This window comes from Triticum urartu, chromosome 3 (assembly GCF_003073215.2).
Source record: "Triticum urartu cultivar G1812 chromosome 3, Tu2.1, whole genome shotgun sequence".
NCBI lineage: Eukaryota > Viridiplantae > Streptophyta > Magnoliopsida > Poales > Poaceae > Triticum > Triticum urartu.
Window position 1 is genome coordinate 26,430,441 of NC_053024.1, and position 13,380 is coordinate 26,443,820.

The 13,380-nt window shown below is 53.2% G+C and overlaps 1 protein-coding gene across 1 annotated transcript; it reads right to left on the minus strand.

Moving 5' to 3' along the window:
* Positions 1–804: 804 nt before the first annotated feature.
* Positions 805–11,660, minus strand: LOC125547776 (protein DETOXIFICATION 16-like). The gene is made up of 8 exons (XM_048711551.1): positions 10,915–11,660; positions 9,531–10,075; positions 9,360–9,446; positions 9,222–9,278; positions 1,745–1,983; positions 1,508–1,626; positions 1,328–1,414; positions 805–1,199 (listed from the first exon to the last, which is right to left on the minus strand). The coding sequence occupies exons 1-8, from the start codon at positions 11,404–11,406 to the stop codon at positions 1,110–1,112; spliced, it is 1,716 nt and encodes a 571-aa protein (XP_048567508.1). The 5' UTR covers positions 11,407–11,660; the 3' UTR covers positions 805–1,109.
* Positions 11,661–13,380: the final 1,720 nt, after the last annotated feature.

The window sequence follows — 13,380 nt, forward strand, 5'->3', positions numbered from 1 at the left end:
AGGGAATGGATCGTGTTTTTCCTTTTACGCCCGTTCGCAATCTTATGATAGTAATCAGTATTGAGATCCCCTTTCAGCAGCCATCTTTCATGAGATTGCTGCAACCAAAAGATCTCTTCGCTCACCAAAAGCTCATGCAGTTCCATACTAATATCCATTTTGTTACTGTACATCTCAGGGGATAGGGGGCCATTTTCTTCCAATTCTTCCAATAAGGCTAACTCCAACCTTAGCTCTTCTTTCCTTCTCTTGTCATGACCATACTTATTGGACCCCCACCCTTTAAAGTAATTCTTAAACCTCTTAAGTTTGATATTTAAGATATCAATAGGGTCCGAGGAGTGCACTTTCCTCGACCAGATCCTACTCACAGTAGGAAGGAAATTTTCATCTTTAATCCAAGGGATGTTGAAACGAAACTCACGAGGCTTAGGAGCTTCACGCCCCTCTTCTCCATCAGAGAGAAGTAAAGGATTATGGTCTGAGATTTCCCGAACCAACTTCCTGACAGATGCCATAGGAAACAGATCCTCCCATCCTTCAGACATCAAGATGCGATCCAGTTTTTCCAGGGTAGGGTGAGCTTGGTTATTAGACCAAGTATATTTCCCCCCACTGATATAAATCTCTCTCAGGGCCAAGGCATTGATGATGGAATTGAAGATGTCAGTAGCTCTATTATTCTGCATCTTTTTATTTTTCTCATCACCATGGCGCAAGACATTGAAAATGAATTCGTCTACTTAATAAATTTAGAAATAATTTTGCAAATGAATAAATGAATGTAATATACTTTGGTAAGTATTTCCTCCTGTCCCCCGCATAGCTCATTTATTTTTGGTAATTTTCATGCTAACTAGACATCTTATTAGAAAATAAGACTAACCAGGACTAGCCCTTTGTGGCATACTTTTACAGAAGAAAGCAACCTAAGCACCCGTAGCCCAAGGCTCGAACCTGGGCGGGCAGCGTGCACACCCGCATGGCTTGCTAACAGAGCGATGCCCTGTCCTCGGTGATATTCTTAATGTGTCTTCCAGGGGCCAAGGAGCTCATCAAAGATATTTCCCTTCCTCAGCTTTGCTGCAAGAAAAGAATATGCTTGTTCTTCACTTCACCTCCATACTTATCTTCATGTCGTGAGTAGATCGATCCATCGGAACAGAAGAACTGAACACCCTGTTCTTCGCCTTCGTCGCCTATATATGGGTCACATACATGTTCAGTCCACACAAGCATGAACTAATTATTTCATTACACGCATGAACCCGAATCTGCGGAAACAAAAACGGCATGGAAAAGCTACAATGTACGCATATATGTGTACCTCCTTCTGCCAATCGGTGCACAGTGTGATGATCGTGAGCAGCAAGACCTGCACCAGAACACCGCAGATGATCCCCATCCAAAGGCCCTGCACATACGTTATTATGGTTCACGCTATTAGCATGGCATCCAAGGTAAAAAGTTGGCCAAAACCAAACGAATAGATGCAAAGGGCAAGCACCATCCCGCCGACGTGGAGCACGAAGGCTATGATGTAGGCCGCCGGCACGCCGACGATGTAGAACGCGCCGAGGTTGATGAAGGCGCAGATCTTCTGCCACCCACAGCCTCTAGCAACACCTATATATACACTGATATAGCGTTATATACATGCACATGTGTTGTGTCCCTCCCGGTCAATGTCAGCCGTGTATAGCTAGCAACTGATCGAGGATCAGATCCACGTAGGGCGATGTACCTGAGAGAACACACTGAATCCCGTCGAAGAAGTTGACCACCAAGATAACCAGCAGCATCCTGGCAACGTATGACACGACCTCCTCCTCGCTGCTGTAAGCGTGGCCCCAGATGTAGCGCACACGGAGCACGACCGCCGCCATGACGGTTCCTTCTGAGATGGCCAAGAACATGACGACGTGCACGGCGAGGCGGGCTGCCCGTGGCCGCCCCGCCCCGAGCTCGTTCGAGACACGGGTGCTGCACGAAGCACAATCTTATATATTATGCAAAACAGCATGCACGAATAGTGACATGAAGGGGCATTGCCATTTTGCTTCAGTGATACTTCCTCGGTTCACAAATTTGATATTTCAATATGAACTAAATACAAACTGAAGTGAGTGAACATTATATATCTGTGAAAAGAGGAAGTGTTGACTCTGTTAAGCTCATGTAGTGCTAGGAGATTTATTTTCTGTTAATAATGTTGCATGCACGATGATGTGACGTGCCCATGCAAGTAGATAGGAGGGAGTGCGCCATGCACGTTCCTAGTTTCCTTTTCTTTCGTTTTTTCCTTACCCTTCCGGACGCCGTGTGACACGATTGTGGGCAGTGGCGGACCCAGCCCACTGGGCCAGGGTGGGCCAACAGTGCATACACTCATAAAAAATTATTTTTATTTGTTTTATTCTACTTATTTTGCTATGGTATAAAGGCTGATTTGTAAATCCAGGGTGGGCCGCGGCCCACCCTGGCCACCCTATACCTCCGCCACTGATTGTGGGATGGCATGATAGCCGCGGATCACAGTGAGGCGTTGGGAGGGGTTGTTGCTTCTGTTTCGTAGATGCATAAGAAAAGGAATGAGAAACAAAAAACGCTGCGACAGTTAGGCAGCACAAACCTCTCTCTCTCTCTCTTTCGTCTACCTCCATCTCTCTCGCCCAACCTCATCTGACCGCTCTCGCTAAGTCCGGCAACGACAATTGGCATCAGAGCTGTGGTGTTCGATCCACTCTCCGGTGGCCGGCGGTGTCCGATCCGCGGTGTACCATGTCGGATAGCGAAGAGGAGAAGAAGAATAAGAGCGGGACCAAGTGCCGCCGAAGATGCCGTCATCCAAGGCGCCGCTCGGGCGCCTCACTGGCAGCGGCAGCGGCCTCGGCGAGCTCCGTGTGGTGGAGTGCGTCGTACGCGAGGAGTCGGGGACGTCCATGATGCTCACGCGCACAAACTACATGGAATGGGCGCTCATGATGCAGGTCAAGCTGTAGGTCGCCCGCGTCTGGTCCGCGGTGACCGAGGACGCCGCCGACAAGTGCGACGACCGGCGCGTGCTACAGATCATCCTCACCGGCGTTCCACCGGAGCTGATGCGGGTGCTGGCCGCGAAGGACTCGGCGAAGAAGGCGTGGGAGACCATCAAGACGCTCTGCATGGGGAGCGAGCGGGCTCATGAGGCCAAGGCGCAGGTGCGCCGCCGTGAGTTCGAGGATCCGCGCTTCAAAGACGGCGAGTCCGTCGAGGACTTCGGGCTGCGACTCGCCGGCCTCGTCTCCGACCTGGAGCTGTATGGCGATCCCGTGACGAAGCACAAGGCGGTCCAGAAGTTCCTCCGCGTGGTACCGTGGAAATATCGTCAGATGGTGATGGCAATCGAGAGCCTCGTCGATCTGAAGACGATGACAATAAAGGATCTGGCCGGGCGTTTCTCGGCATGTGAAGATCATTACGATCTCGATGATGCGGGATAGTCCGGCGGCCGCCTGCTCTTCACACGTGAGGAGTGGCTCACCCACAAGCGACAACTAGGTGGGGGCGGGTCATCGTCCGGTAGCGGCGGCGGCAAGAACAAGTTGCCGGGCCCAAACCTCACGGCGGCGGGGGTGGCAGACATGCGCCAGGCAGCGGCGGCCCGGGTGCATCCGACGGCTCGGGCGGCAAGAAAAAGGGCAAGTGCCACTACTTCAATAAACCAGGGCATTGGAAAAAGGACTGCTGGAATCGGATCAAAGCTGAAGAGCAACAAGGGAAGCATGAGAAGGCCAATCAACATGATCAGGGTCTTCTCATGGCCGTGGTCACCGGGCCGGTCACCATGCAGATCGCTGCGCCACAGGCCGTGCTCCTGAATGTAGAAAAAGTGATCCCTGTCCCATCGCCCGACGGGGTTTGGTTCTTTGACACCGGTGCGAGCAGCCATATGACTGGTGAGAGGGGCATGTTTGCAGCCCTAGACGAGGATGTGCACGGCATGGTCAGGTTCGGAGACGGTTCCAAGGTAGCATATGTGGGCTCGGATCTGTTGTCTTTCAGTGCAGGAGCGGCGATCAACGCATGCTGACAGAGGTGTATTTCATACCCAGTCTCAAGAGTAACATCATCTCTTTGGACAGCTAGATGAGGCGGGCTGTACCATTGGGATTGAGAGTGGTGTCATGACAGTGGAAGATCCATGCAAACACCTCCTAGCTCGCATCAAGAGAACAGAGAGCAGGTTGTACACAGGGTGTTATCTATCGATGCACCGACTTGCTTACTGACATGGGCTGAAGACGAGACTTGGCGCTGGCACGCCAGGATGGGCCACCTTCACTCCCGTGTACTGAGGGCCATGTCTACAAAGCAGATGGTTCGAGGAATGCCGCACATAGATCACGTCCAGGAGTATTGCGATGGGTGCGCTCTCGGAAAACATCACATAGCACCATTCCCACAGACCTCAGCATACCGTGCAGAGAAAGGGCTGGAGTTGGTACACACTGATCTTTGCGGCCCGATCTCGCCTACCACGCCTGGTGGAAGCAAGTACTTCCTACTGATAGTGGATGACTTCAGCCGGTACATGTGGCTAGAGCTGCTCATGTCCAAGGACGAACCTTCGACAGATTTAAAAAGGTTCAGATCATGGCAGAGGCCGAAGGGAGGTGCAAGCTGCGTGCATTCAGATCAGACCGAGGAGGTGAGTTCAACTCCATAGAGTTCAAAGAGTACTGTGGAAGTATTGGAGTCAAGCACTACACCACTGTGCCATATTCTCCCCAGCAAAACGGCGTGGTGGAGCGACGGAATAAGACCGTGGTCGAAATGGCTCGGTGTCTTTTGAAGAGCATGTGAGTTCTAGCATACTTCTGGGCGGAGGCAGTGAAAACTGTTGTTTACTTGCTGAACAGAGCTCCCTCCAGGAGTCTTGACGGTGTCACTCCGTACGAGGCCTGGCACGGCCGAAAACCGAGCGTGCATCACCTGCAAACCTTCGGCTGTACTGCCCATGTGAAGAAGACAGGGCCTGGCATTACCAAGCTGTCAGATCGCTCGGTTCCAATGATCTTTGTAGGGTATGAAGTGTTGGAAATATGCCCTAGAGGCAATAATAAAATGGTTATTATTATATTTCCTTGTTCATGGTAATTGTCTATTGTTCATGCTATAATTGTGTTATCCGGAAATTGTAATACATGTGTGAATACATAGGCCACAACATGTCCCTAGTGAGCCTCTAGTTAACTAGCTTGTTGATCAATAGGTAGTCATGGTTTCCTGACTATGGACATTGGATGTCATTGATAACGGGATCACATCATTAGGAGAATGATGTGATGGACAAGACCCAATCCTAAGCATAGCACAAGATCATGTAGTTTGTTTGCTAGAGCTTTTCCAATGTCAAGTATCATTTCCTTAGACCATGAGATCGTGTAACTCCCGGATGCCGTAGGAGTGCTTTGGGTGTACCAAACGTCACAACGTAACTAGGTGACTATAAAGGTATACTACAGGTATCCCCGAAAGTATCTGTTGGGTTGACACAGATCGAGACTGGGATTTGTCACTCCGTATGACGGAGAGGTATCTCTAGGCCCACTCGGTAATGCATCATCATAATGAGCTCAATGTGACCAAGTGTTTGGTCACGGTATCATGCATTACGATACGATTAAAGTGACTTGCCGGTAACGAGATTGAACGAGGTATTGGGATACCGACGATCGAATCTCGGGCAAGTAACGTACCGATTGACAAAGGGAATTGAATACGGGATTGATTGAATCCTCGACATCGTGGTTCATCCGATGAGATCATCATGGAACATGTGGGAGCCAACATGGGTATCCAGATCCCGCTGTTGGTTATTGACCGGAGAGTCGTCTCGGTCATGTCTGCATGTCTCCCGAACCCGTAGGGTCTACACACTTAAGGTTCGGTGACGCTAGGGTTGTAGAGATATTAGTATGCGGTAACCCGAAAGTTGTTCGGAGTCCCGGATGAGATCCCGGACGTCACGAGGAATTCCGAAATGGTCCGAGGTGAAGATTTATATATAGGAAGTCCAGTTTCGGCCATCGGGAAAGTTTCGGGGGTAATCGGTATTGTACCGGGACCACCGGAAGGGTCCCGGGGGTCCACCGGGTGGGGCCACCTATCCCGGAGGGCCCCATGGGCTGAAGTGGGAGGGGAACCAGCCCCTGGTGGGCTGGTGCGCCCCCCATGGGCCTCTCCCTGCGCCTAGGGTTGGAAACCCTAGGGGTGGGGGGCGCCCCACTTGGCTTGGGGGGCAAGTCCCCCTTGGCCGCCCCCCCCCTTGGAGATCCCATCTCCTAGGGCCGGCGCCCCCCTAGGGGCCCTATATATAGTGGGGGGGAGGGAGGGCAGCCGAATCCAAGCCCTTGGCGCCTCCCTCTCCCTCCGTGACACCTCTACATCTCGTTGGTGCTTGGCGAAGCCCTGCCGAGATCCCGCTACTTCCACCACCACGCCGTCGTGCTGCTGGATCTCCATCAACCTCTCATTCCCCTTGCTGGATCAAGAAGGAGGAGACGTCTTCCCAACCGTACGTGTGTTGAACGCGGAGGTGCTGTCCGTTCGGCGCTAGGTCACCGGTGATTTGGATCACGACGAGTATGACTCCATCAACCCCGTTCTCTTGAACGCTTCCGCTCGCGATCTACAAGGGTATGTAGATGCACTCCCCTCTCCCTCGTTGCTAAATGACTCCATAGATTGATCTTGGTGATGCGTAGAAAATTTTAAAATTCTGCTACATTCCCCAACATGAAGAAGGGTCCAAGGCATACCGTGTTTATGACCCGGTGTCTAGGAAAGTTTAGGTAACCCGTGACGTAATCTTTGAAGAAAGCAGGGCATGGTCATGGGACACTCCGGACAAGGCGGCGTCAACTACAGAATTTGCCGCGCCCTCGACCTTCACCGTGGATTACACCACGGACCGCGGAGTGCATGAGTTGGACACCGGAGGGTGCAATGGACGTACCCCACACAGCGGGGAGGCGACACCTGCTACACCAACACTGTGATCGCCGTCTCCGAACGCCGGGACGCCGCAGCCTGACTCGGCCTCGCGAGGGATCGCTGGAGCGATACGCTGGGCAAGACCTCTCTCTGGTGATGAAGAGCGCCGGACACGGACTTTGGACCTCACTTTGGTCTTCTCCGCTACCGGTACATCTCCGATATCCTAGACGAGACTGAGGAAGAGGCAGTGTGCGAGCAGATGCAGCGGTGCCTTCTCAGTGCGGAGGAACCTCGAAATGTGGATGAGGCCATGGATGACACAGCGTGGAAAGCAGCCATGGACGAAGAAATGCAGTGCATAGCGGACAACCAGACATGGGAGGTTGCTGCTCTTCCCCATGGACACAAGGTCATTGGTCTCAAGTGGGTCTACAAGATGAAGAGGGATCCAGAGGGAAACATTGTCAAGTACAAGGCTCGCTTGGTCGCACAGGGGTATGCTCAGAGAGAGGGTGTGGATTTTGAAGAGGTGTTTGCTCCGGTGGCTCGTATGGAGACAGTGCGCCTTCTTCTAGCTCTTGCTGCTCACTCACGTTGGGAAGTACACCATATGGATATAAAATCCGCATTCCTAAACGGTGAGCTCGCAGAGGAGGTATATGTGACGCAACCGCCTGGGTACGGTGCAGCTGCGAGCAAAGATTCAGTTCTGAAGCTGAAGAAGGCACTGTATGGACTGCGTCAGGCTCCCCGAGCGTGGTACGCCAAACTTGACGACACACTGTTTCAGCTTGGGTTCGCTCGCAGCCCACATGAGCATGCAGTTTACCGGCGAGGGGACACCAAATCTTTCTTGCTGGTTGGGGTGTATGTTCACGACCTCATAATCACTAGTACATATGTGGCGTCAATTAAAGAGTTTAAAGGTCAGATGCAACAACTCTTCAAAGTGAGTGATTTTGGCCTACTCAGCTGCTACTTGGGAATTGAGGTGGTGCAGAAAAAGGGGGAGATCACACTAAGCCAAAGAAGCTATGCTGAGAAAATCCTAGAGCAGGCAGGAATGAGGGAATGCAACAGCTGTAGTACACCCATGGAGTGTAGACTGAAGCTGAAGAAGGAGGACGGGTCCAAGCCGTTCGACGCCACTCTGTACAGAAGCGTCATTGGGAGCTTGCGCTACTTGGTTCATACTCGACCAGATATAGCTCACGCCGTCGGGATTGTCAGCCGTTTCATGGAGAATCCAAGCACTAGTCATTGGGCTGCAGTGAAGCAAATTCTGAGGTACATTCATGAAACCAAGCAGTATGGATGCACCTACACAGCGGGCAGTGGCAGTGCTGAACTTCTTGGTTACAGTGACAGTGATCACGCTAGCGATTTGGGCGACCGCAAGAGCACATCGGGGCAAGTCTTCTTCCTTGGACAAAACCCGGTCAGTTGGACCTCCCAAAAGCAGAAGGTTGTGGCAATCAGTTCTTTTGAGGCCTAGTACGTCACAGCTGCAGCAGCAACTTGCCAGGGTATTTGGCTGAGTCGCCTCCTCGCCGATCTGCTGGGTACCGGTCCAGAGAAGTTCACACTGCTGGTGGATAACAAGTCTGCGATAGCACTGGCGAAAAATCCTGTCTTTCATGATCGGAGCAAGCATATCGACGTGAAGTTCCATTTCATTCGGGATTGTGTCGAGGAGAAGGTTCTCGAGATCGAGCATGTTGGGACTCACAACCAGCTAGCTGACATTCTAACCAAGGCACTAGAAAGGGTGCGCTTCATTGAGATGCGGCAGAAGCTGGCGGTCATGGAAGGCAGCAAGAAACCATGAGCTTAAGGGGGAGAATTGTTGACTCTGTTAAGCTCATGTAGTGCTAGGAGATTTGTTTTCTATGAATAATGTTGCATGCACGATGATGTGACGTGCCCATGCAAGTAGATAGGAGGGAGTGCGCCATGCACGTTCTTAGTTTCTTTTTTTTTTTTCGTTTTTTCCTTACCCTCTCGGACGCCGATTACGCCGTGTGACGCGATTGTGGGATGGCACGATAGCTACGGATCACAGCGAGGCGTCGGGAGGGGTTGTTGCTTCTGTTTCGTAGATGCATAGGAAAAGGAATGAGAAACAAAAAACGCTGCGACAATTAGACAGCACAAACCCCTCTCTCTCGTTCGTTTACCTCTATCTCTCTCGCTCGACCTCATCTAAGTCCGGCAATGACAGGAAGTATATATTTACTTACCTTATGGCAGCGCCGAGGCCGTAGGGAATCATGAAGAGACAATTAGCCGTGTTGAGTCTGTCGTAGGACACAAATGTACGTGAAGACACGAAGCAAATCGACACAGAAAGAATATCGGTGATGGGATTGTAGTCTTACGTGATTGATAGGACGGATGTTTCCAGCTTAGGATTTGGAAGAAGCCCTGAAAGCAGCACGAGGATTTCGAACGACCACCATTCCAAGCTGCCATGACATGTGAATATCAAGACACGACCGATGATCGCGGGTTTGCGACATCTCTAGTTAAGAACTCCAAATGTCACTCACCAGAGCATAAGAGCAGACGGCACGGCGAGCCGGAGAAAGTCGTGCACCCCATGGAAGGCTTGCATGGAGAACCCAGTCCACGTCTGCTTACAGGAGCTCGACACCCTCACGTACATGGCCAGTAAGATCACGTAGACCCAGTAGGAGACGGCGGTGCTCAGAGCCGCGCCCTTGCTGCCCATCTCGGCAACGTACACAAGCAGCCAGCAGGCGAAAAGATGGAACAGAGCGGCCGCGCCAGCGCTCACCATGACCGGGAGCACGGTGTTCTGCGACTGCAAGAACCGGACATGGCACTGCAGTAGTCCATAGCCGAAGAGGCCAGGGATCATCCACCGGGCGTATGTCCCTGCCTCCATGGCGATCTCGGGGTCTTGGCCGAACAGGAGCATGATCTGACCAGTGTAGAACCACATGATGGCGACAGGGATGCTTGCGACAGTGAGTAGCAGCATGGCGCGTTGCTTGTATATGCCGAGGAGGTGGTATTGCCCGGCGCCAAATGCTTGGCCGCATAGAGTATCCAGAGCATTGGCCATGCCTGTCTGGTCAAGGGGAAATGGGAAGAAGAATAATGTCATTTATGAAACCGGAAGTTTGACAATAAACACAAGGGACTGCTAGGGGTCAGGTGAATGAATTTAGAATTTTGGTCTGCCAATTTTTAATCTGCCGTTCATTCCAGATCAAGCAGACAGAAAAACATTCATGTACTCCCTCCATTTCTTTTCCGGGATTGCTAAAGACTTAATCAAGTCTTAGTCGATGCCATATCGGTCGGATCTTATGTAAAGATCCGTGCAAAATTTTGTTTTCAGTTTTTCTTTCTTTCTTACATTGTTATGTCACTTGACTCTTATTAGTCGATCAAGACCTAGCCACACTCCTTCTTTTTTACTTCGCATATAAGATTTGCCTCTGCTCACGGGGGAACGAGAAGGCCCTGCCACTGCCGGCCCGGGTGAGCTTTGCCCGGCCAGGCCCTCTGGCGGCGGCGGGAGAGGAGGAAGAGGGAGGAGGGGGCTTGGCGACGGCCACCTAGGAGGGAGAGGGTGGGTCAGGGGAGATTGCAGCTCAGTCCAAGACTGAGTAGTTCTCGTTTCTGAAAACCTTCGCCACCTAACATTGCACATTGCTAAGTTTTTTAGAGAAAAGTTCATACTCGCATGCAGCTTCGAAAGTGTTAACGCAAAAGTATTAATCAGTGCAACTTTTACTCCATTACTAAAGGTTTAAAAGCGTGGTTGGATGTGGATCCAAAGGTTTAATAGCAACTTAGGAATAGAGTATTAATTTGTAGTATATGTGGCTCATATTCGTTCCATCTTTGCACAAATTCATGAAGTGGAAAACATGAAGCGCAAGCTAGCGAAATGCTACTTACCAGCAAGCTGAATCCGGTGACGGTGGCGAAGGAGGTGGCCATGGACGCGCCGGCGAGAGGCAGCTCGCCGAGGTGCCCAACGAACATGATGGAGATGGTCTGGATCAGGTTCTGCATCAGGCTGCCGACGACGAGCGGGCCGGCGAGCCACAGCTGCCGCTTCACCTCGGCACCCACAGCTAAGCTCTCCCCTCCCAGCTCCTTGCAGCCCCGGCTCCTCGGCATCGGCAGGAGAGCTTCGTCGACGCATGCCTCGTCCACGTCGCCTACTTCGTCCTCTTGCCCGGGCCTCCTGCTCGTCCTTCCTCGTGTGTCATGACGATGAGGTTGGGTGAGGTGCGGCCGTCCGTCAGGGGGCTGGCACATGTCGCCGCTGGAGGGGAGGCGTCGGCCAGCCTTGAGCTCGTCGAGCTCGCGGGGAGAGGCCGAGGCGGCCGTCGACCTTTGCAACGGGAACGGCTGGGCAGCGGCTTCCTGGACCCTTAGCTCCATCTGGTACGCGGCCGATGGCACCGGAGAAGGAAGAAAGAGTTTTTCAGGCACCGTGCTTGGCCTTATCACGGCCACGGGAGGTGGAGGGGCAGAAACGGGCTACGTGCATGACGAGGTGGGTGCGGGGTGCCCGCCGGGAGCGGGAGTGGTGGCGTCGCTGCTCAGCTGGAAGACCGTGGGATGATGAACAACGTCAACGTAATGCATGATCTTGATGTTTGCCGGGTCTTCTCGGTTGTGGCGGCGATGCCCAGTCGTGCTTCCCATTCCCTGATTCATGGAGACATTGTATCTGGCATGTTCCCGTCTACTGGCGGCCGCGGCGGCGATGCATCTCCCCGATCCTTGGAAGGAGGCGATTTGCAGACTTATTGGATGGTTGTGTGCACGTACGTCGGCTAATTTGCTCTCGGCGAGAAGTTCAGTTCAGCTAGAGCAACTCCAACGCGCCGACCCATTTCGTCCGCGTGCATTTGTTTGAGTCATCACGGATAGAAAAGTCGGCCTAACACGCCGACCAAGACAGACGCGCGTCCACTTTTTGTCTGTCTGTCGACCATTCCGTACCTTTGAGCCTCATTTGCATCGACGCGGACAGTCGGTGGCAAAGTGACCACTATTTTCTCTCCTATTTGCCAAAACCTCCCGCTTGCTCGTGCTACCGGCCGCTTGCCATGGATGACGGCCTCGATGCCGCTGCCGGCCTCGCCTCCCTCACCTCGTCCATCATCACCTCCGCTCCCTCCGGCAAAGGCAAGTCCCGTGGCCCCCGCAAGACTGTTGCGGCGCTCAAGAAGAAGAAGCAGCTGATGGCCGAGGAATGGGCCATGGAGTCGGCCAAGAGGAAGGGCTGGAGGCACGCGGCTAACGCAAGGGGCGAAGCAGCGGCCGTCGCCCCTCACCGTTGCGCAGCAGGAGGAAACTAATGCTCGAGTCGCAGCGGCAATGAGGGAGGCCCTGATCTACCTAGGGTTAAACCCTGGCCAGCACGGGCTCGTCAGCACCGCCGTGGCCGCGGCCAGCACGGTCTTGAGCTCGATGCGAAGAAGCAAGCCAAGATGCTTGAGATGGAGGCAGAGAAGCAAGCCAAGGTACTCGAGATCAAGGCCACCAATGCCAAGACCAAGGCGAAAGAAATGGCGCTCGCTAGCATGATAATGGGGTGGAGATCATGCATGAAGGTGGACCTCAACACCGTGTCGCCGAGGAAGAGGCCATGGTTCGAGAAGATGCAGGCCGACATGCTCAAATTCGACGATGAGTGATCTGGCGAGCGCCATCCCTTTTTTAGATGCCGGCAAGTGTGTAGGCATGACCACGGCCGACATGGCGTGGTCACCTTCCCACCCCTTTTTGTGTGCTGGCATGTGTGTCGGCCGCTGGCAGTGTGCCAACATGAACTGTGTGGTGGCTTTTTGGAAGCTGACATTGTACGTCGGCTGCTAGCACGGTGTCGGCATGAACTTTGGGCGACGACATGGCCGCTCGCATGATCTATGGCCGTGGGCCTTTTAAATTTAATCGCAGACATGAAATGGATCGCACGTGTTGGGCGCAAGGCCGGCCCAAAAGAAATACATGGCAGACGCGAAGCGGGCGGCCGACCCAAACGGACGAAGAGCGGATAAAATCACCGTCTGTTTGGGTCGGTACGTTGGAGTTGCTCTTAGGACCTAGCCCACATCCTCCCGAGTCCTCCCCCTCCCTCGCGTGCCGGCAGGGAGGCCCCAAGATCCCGTCGGCCGGATTCCCCCTCTCCTCCTCCCTTGCCGCCGCCCAAGGGCACGGCCAGGCGAAGCCTTGCCTTCGTCGGTGGTGGCGGGGACTCAGGGTCCTCCCTCTCGTGTGGGGCTGGCGCGGGCCGGCGCCCCCGGGCTAGGGCGTCGCGTCGGGCCGAACGTCATGGCGGGTAGAGGCAGCGCACCGACGATTCCGTTCCTGTACGGCAGGCGGCTTCGCGGTCTAGTGCGTCGC

Excerpts from the sequence above, each read along its gene's own strand:
- LOC125547776 (XM_048711551.1), bottom strand. The coding sequence starts at position 11,406 with ATGGAGCTAAGGGTCCAGGAAGCCGCTGCCCAGCCGTTCCCGTTGCAA. Across the intron at positions 1,984-9,221 it reads GGCCTCGGCGCTGCCATAAG|CACCCGTGTCTCGAACGAGC; the intron begins GTAAGTAAATAT and ends TGCTTCGTGCAG. Across the intron at positions 1,415-1,507 it reads TGCTCCACGTCGGCGGGATG|GGCCTTTGGATGGGGATCAT; the intron begins GTGCTTGCCCTT and ends ACGTATGTGCAG.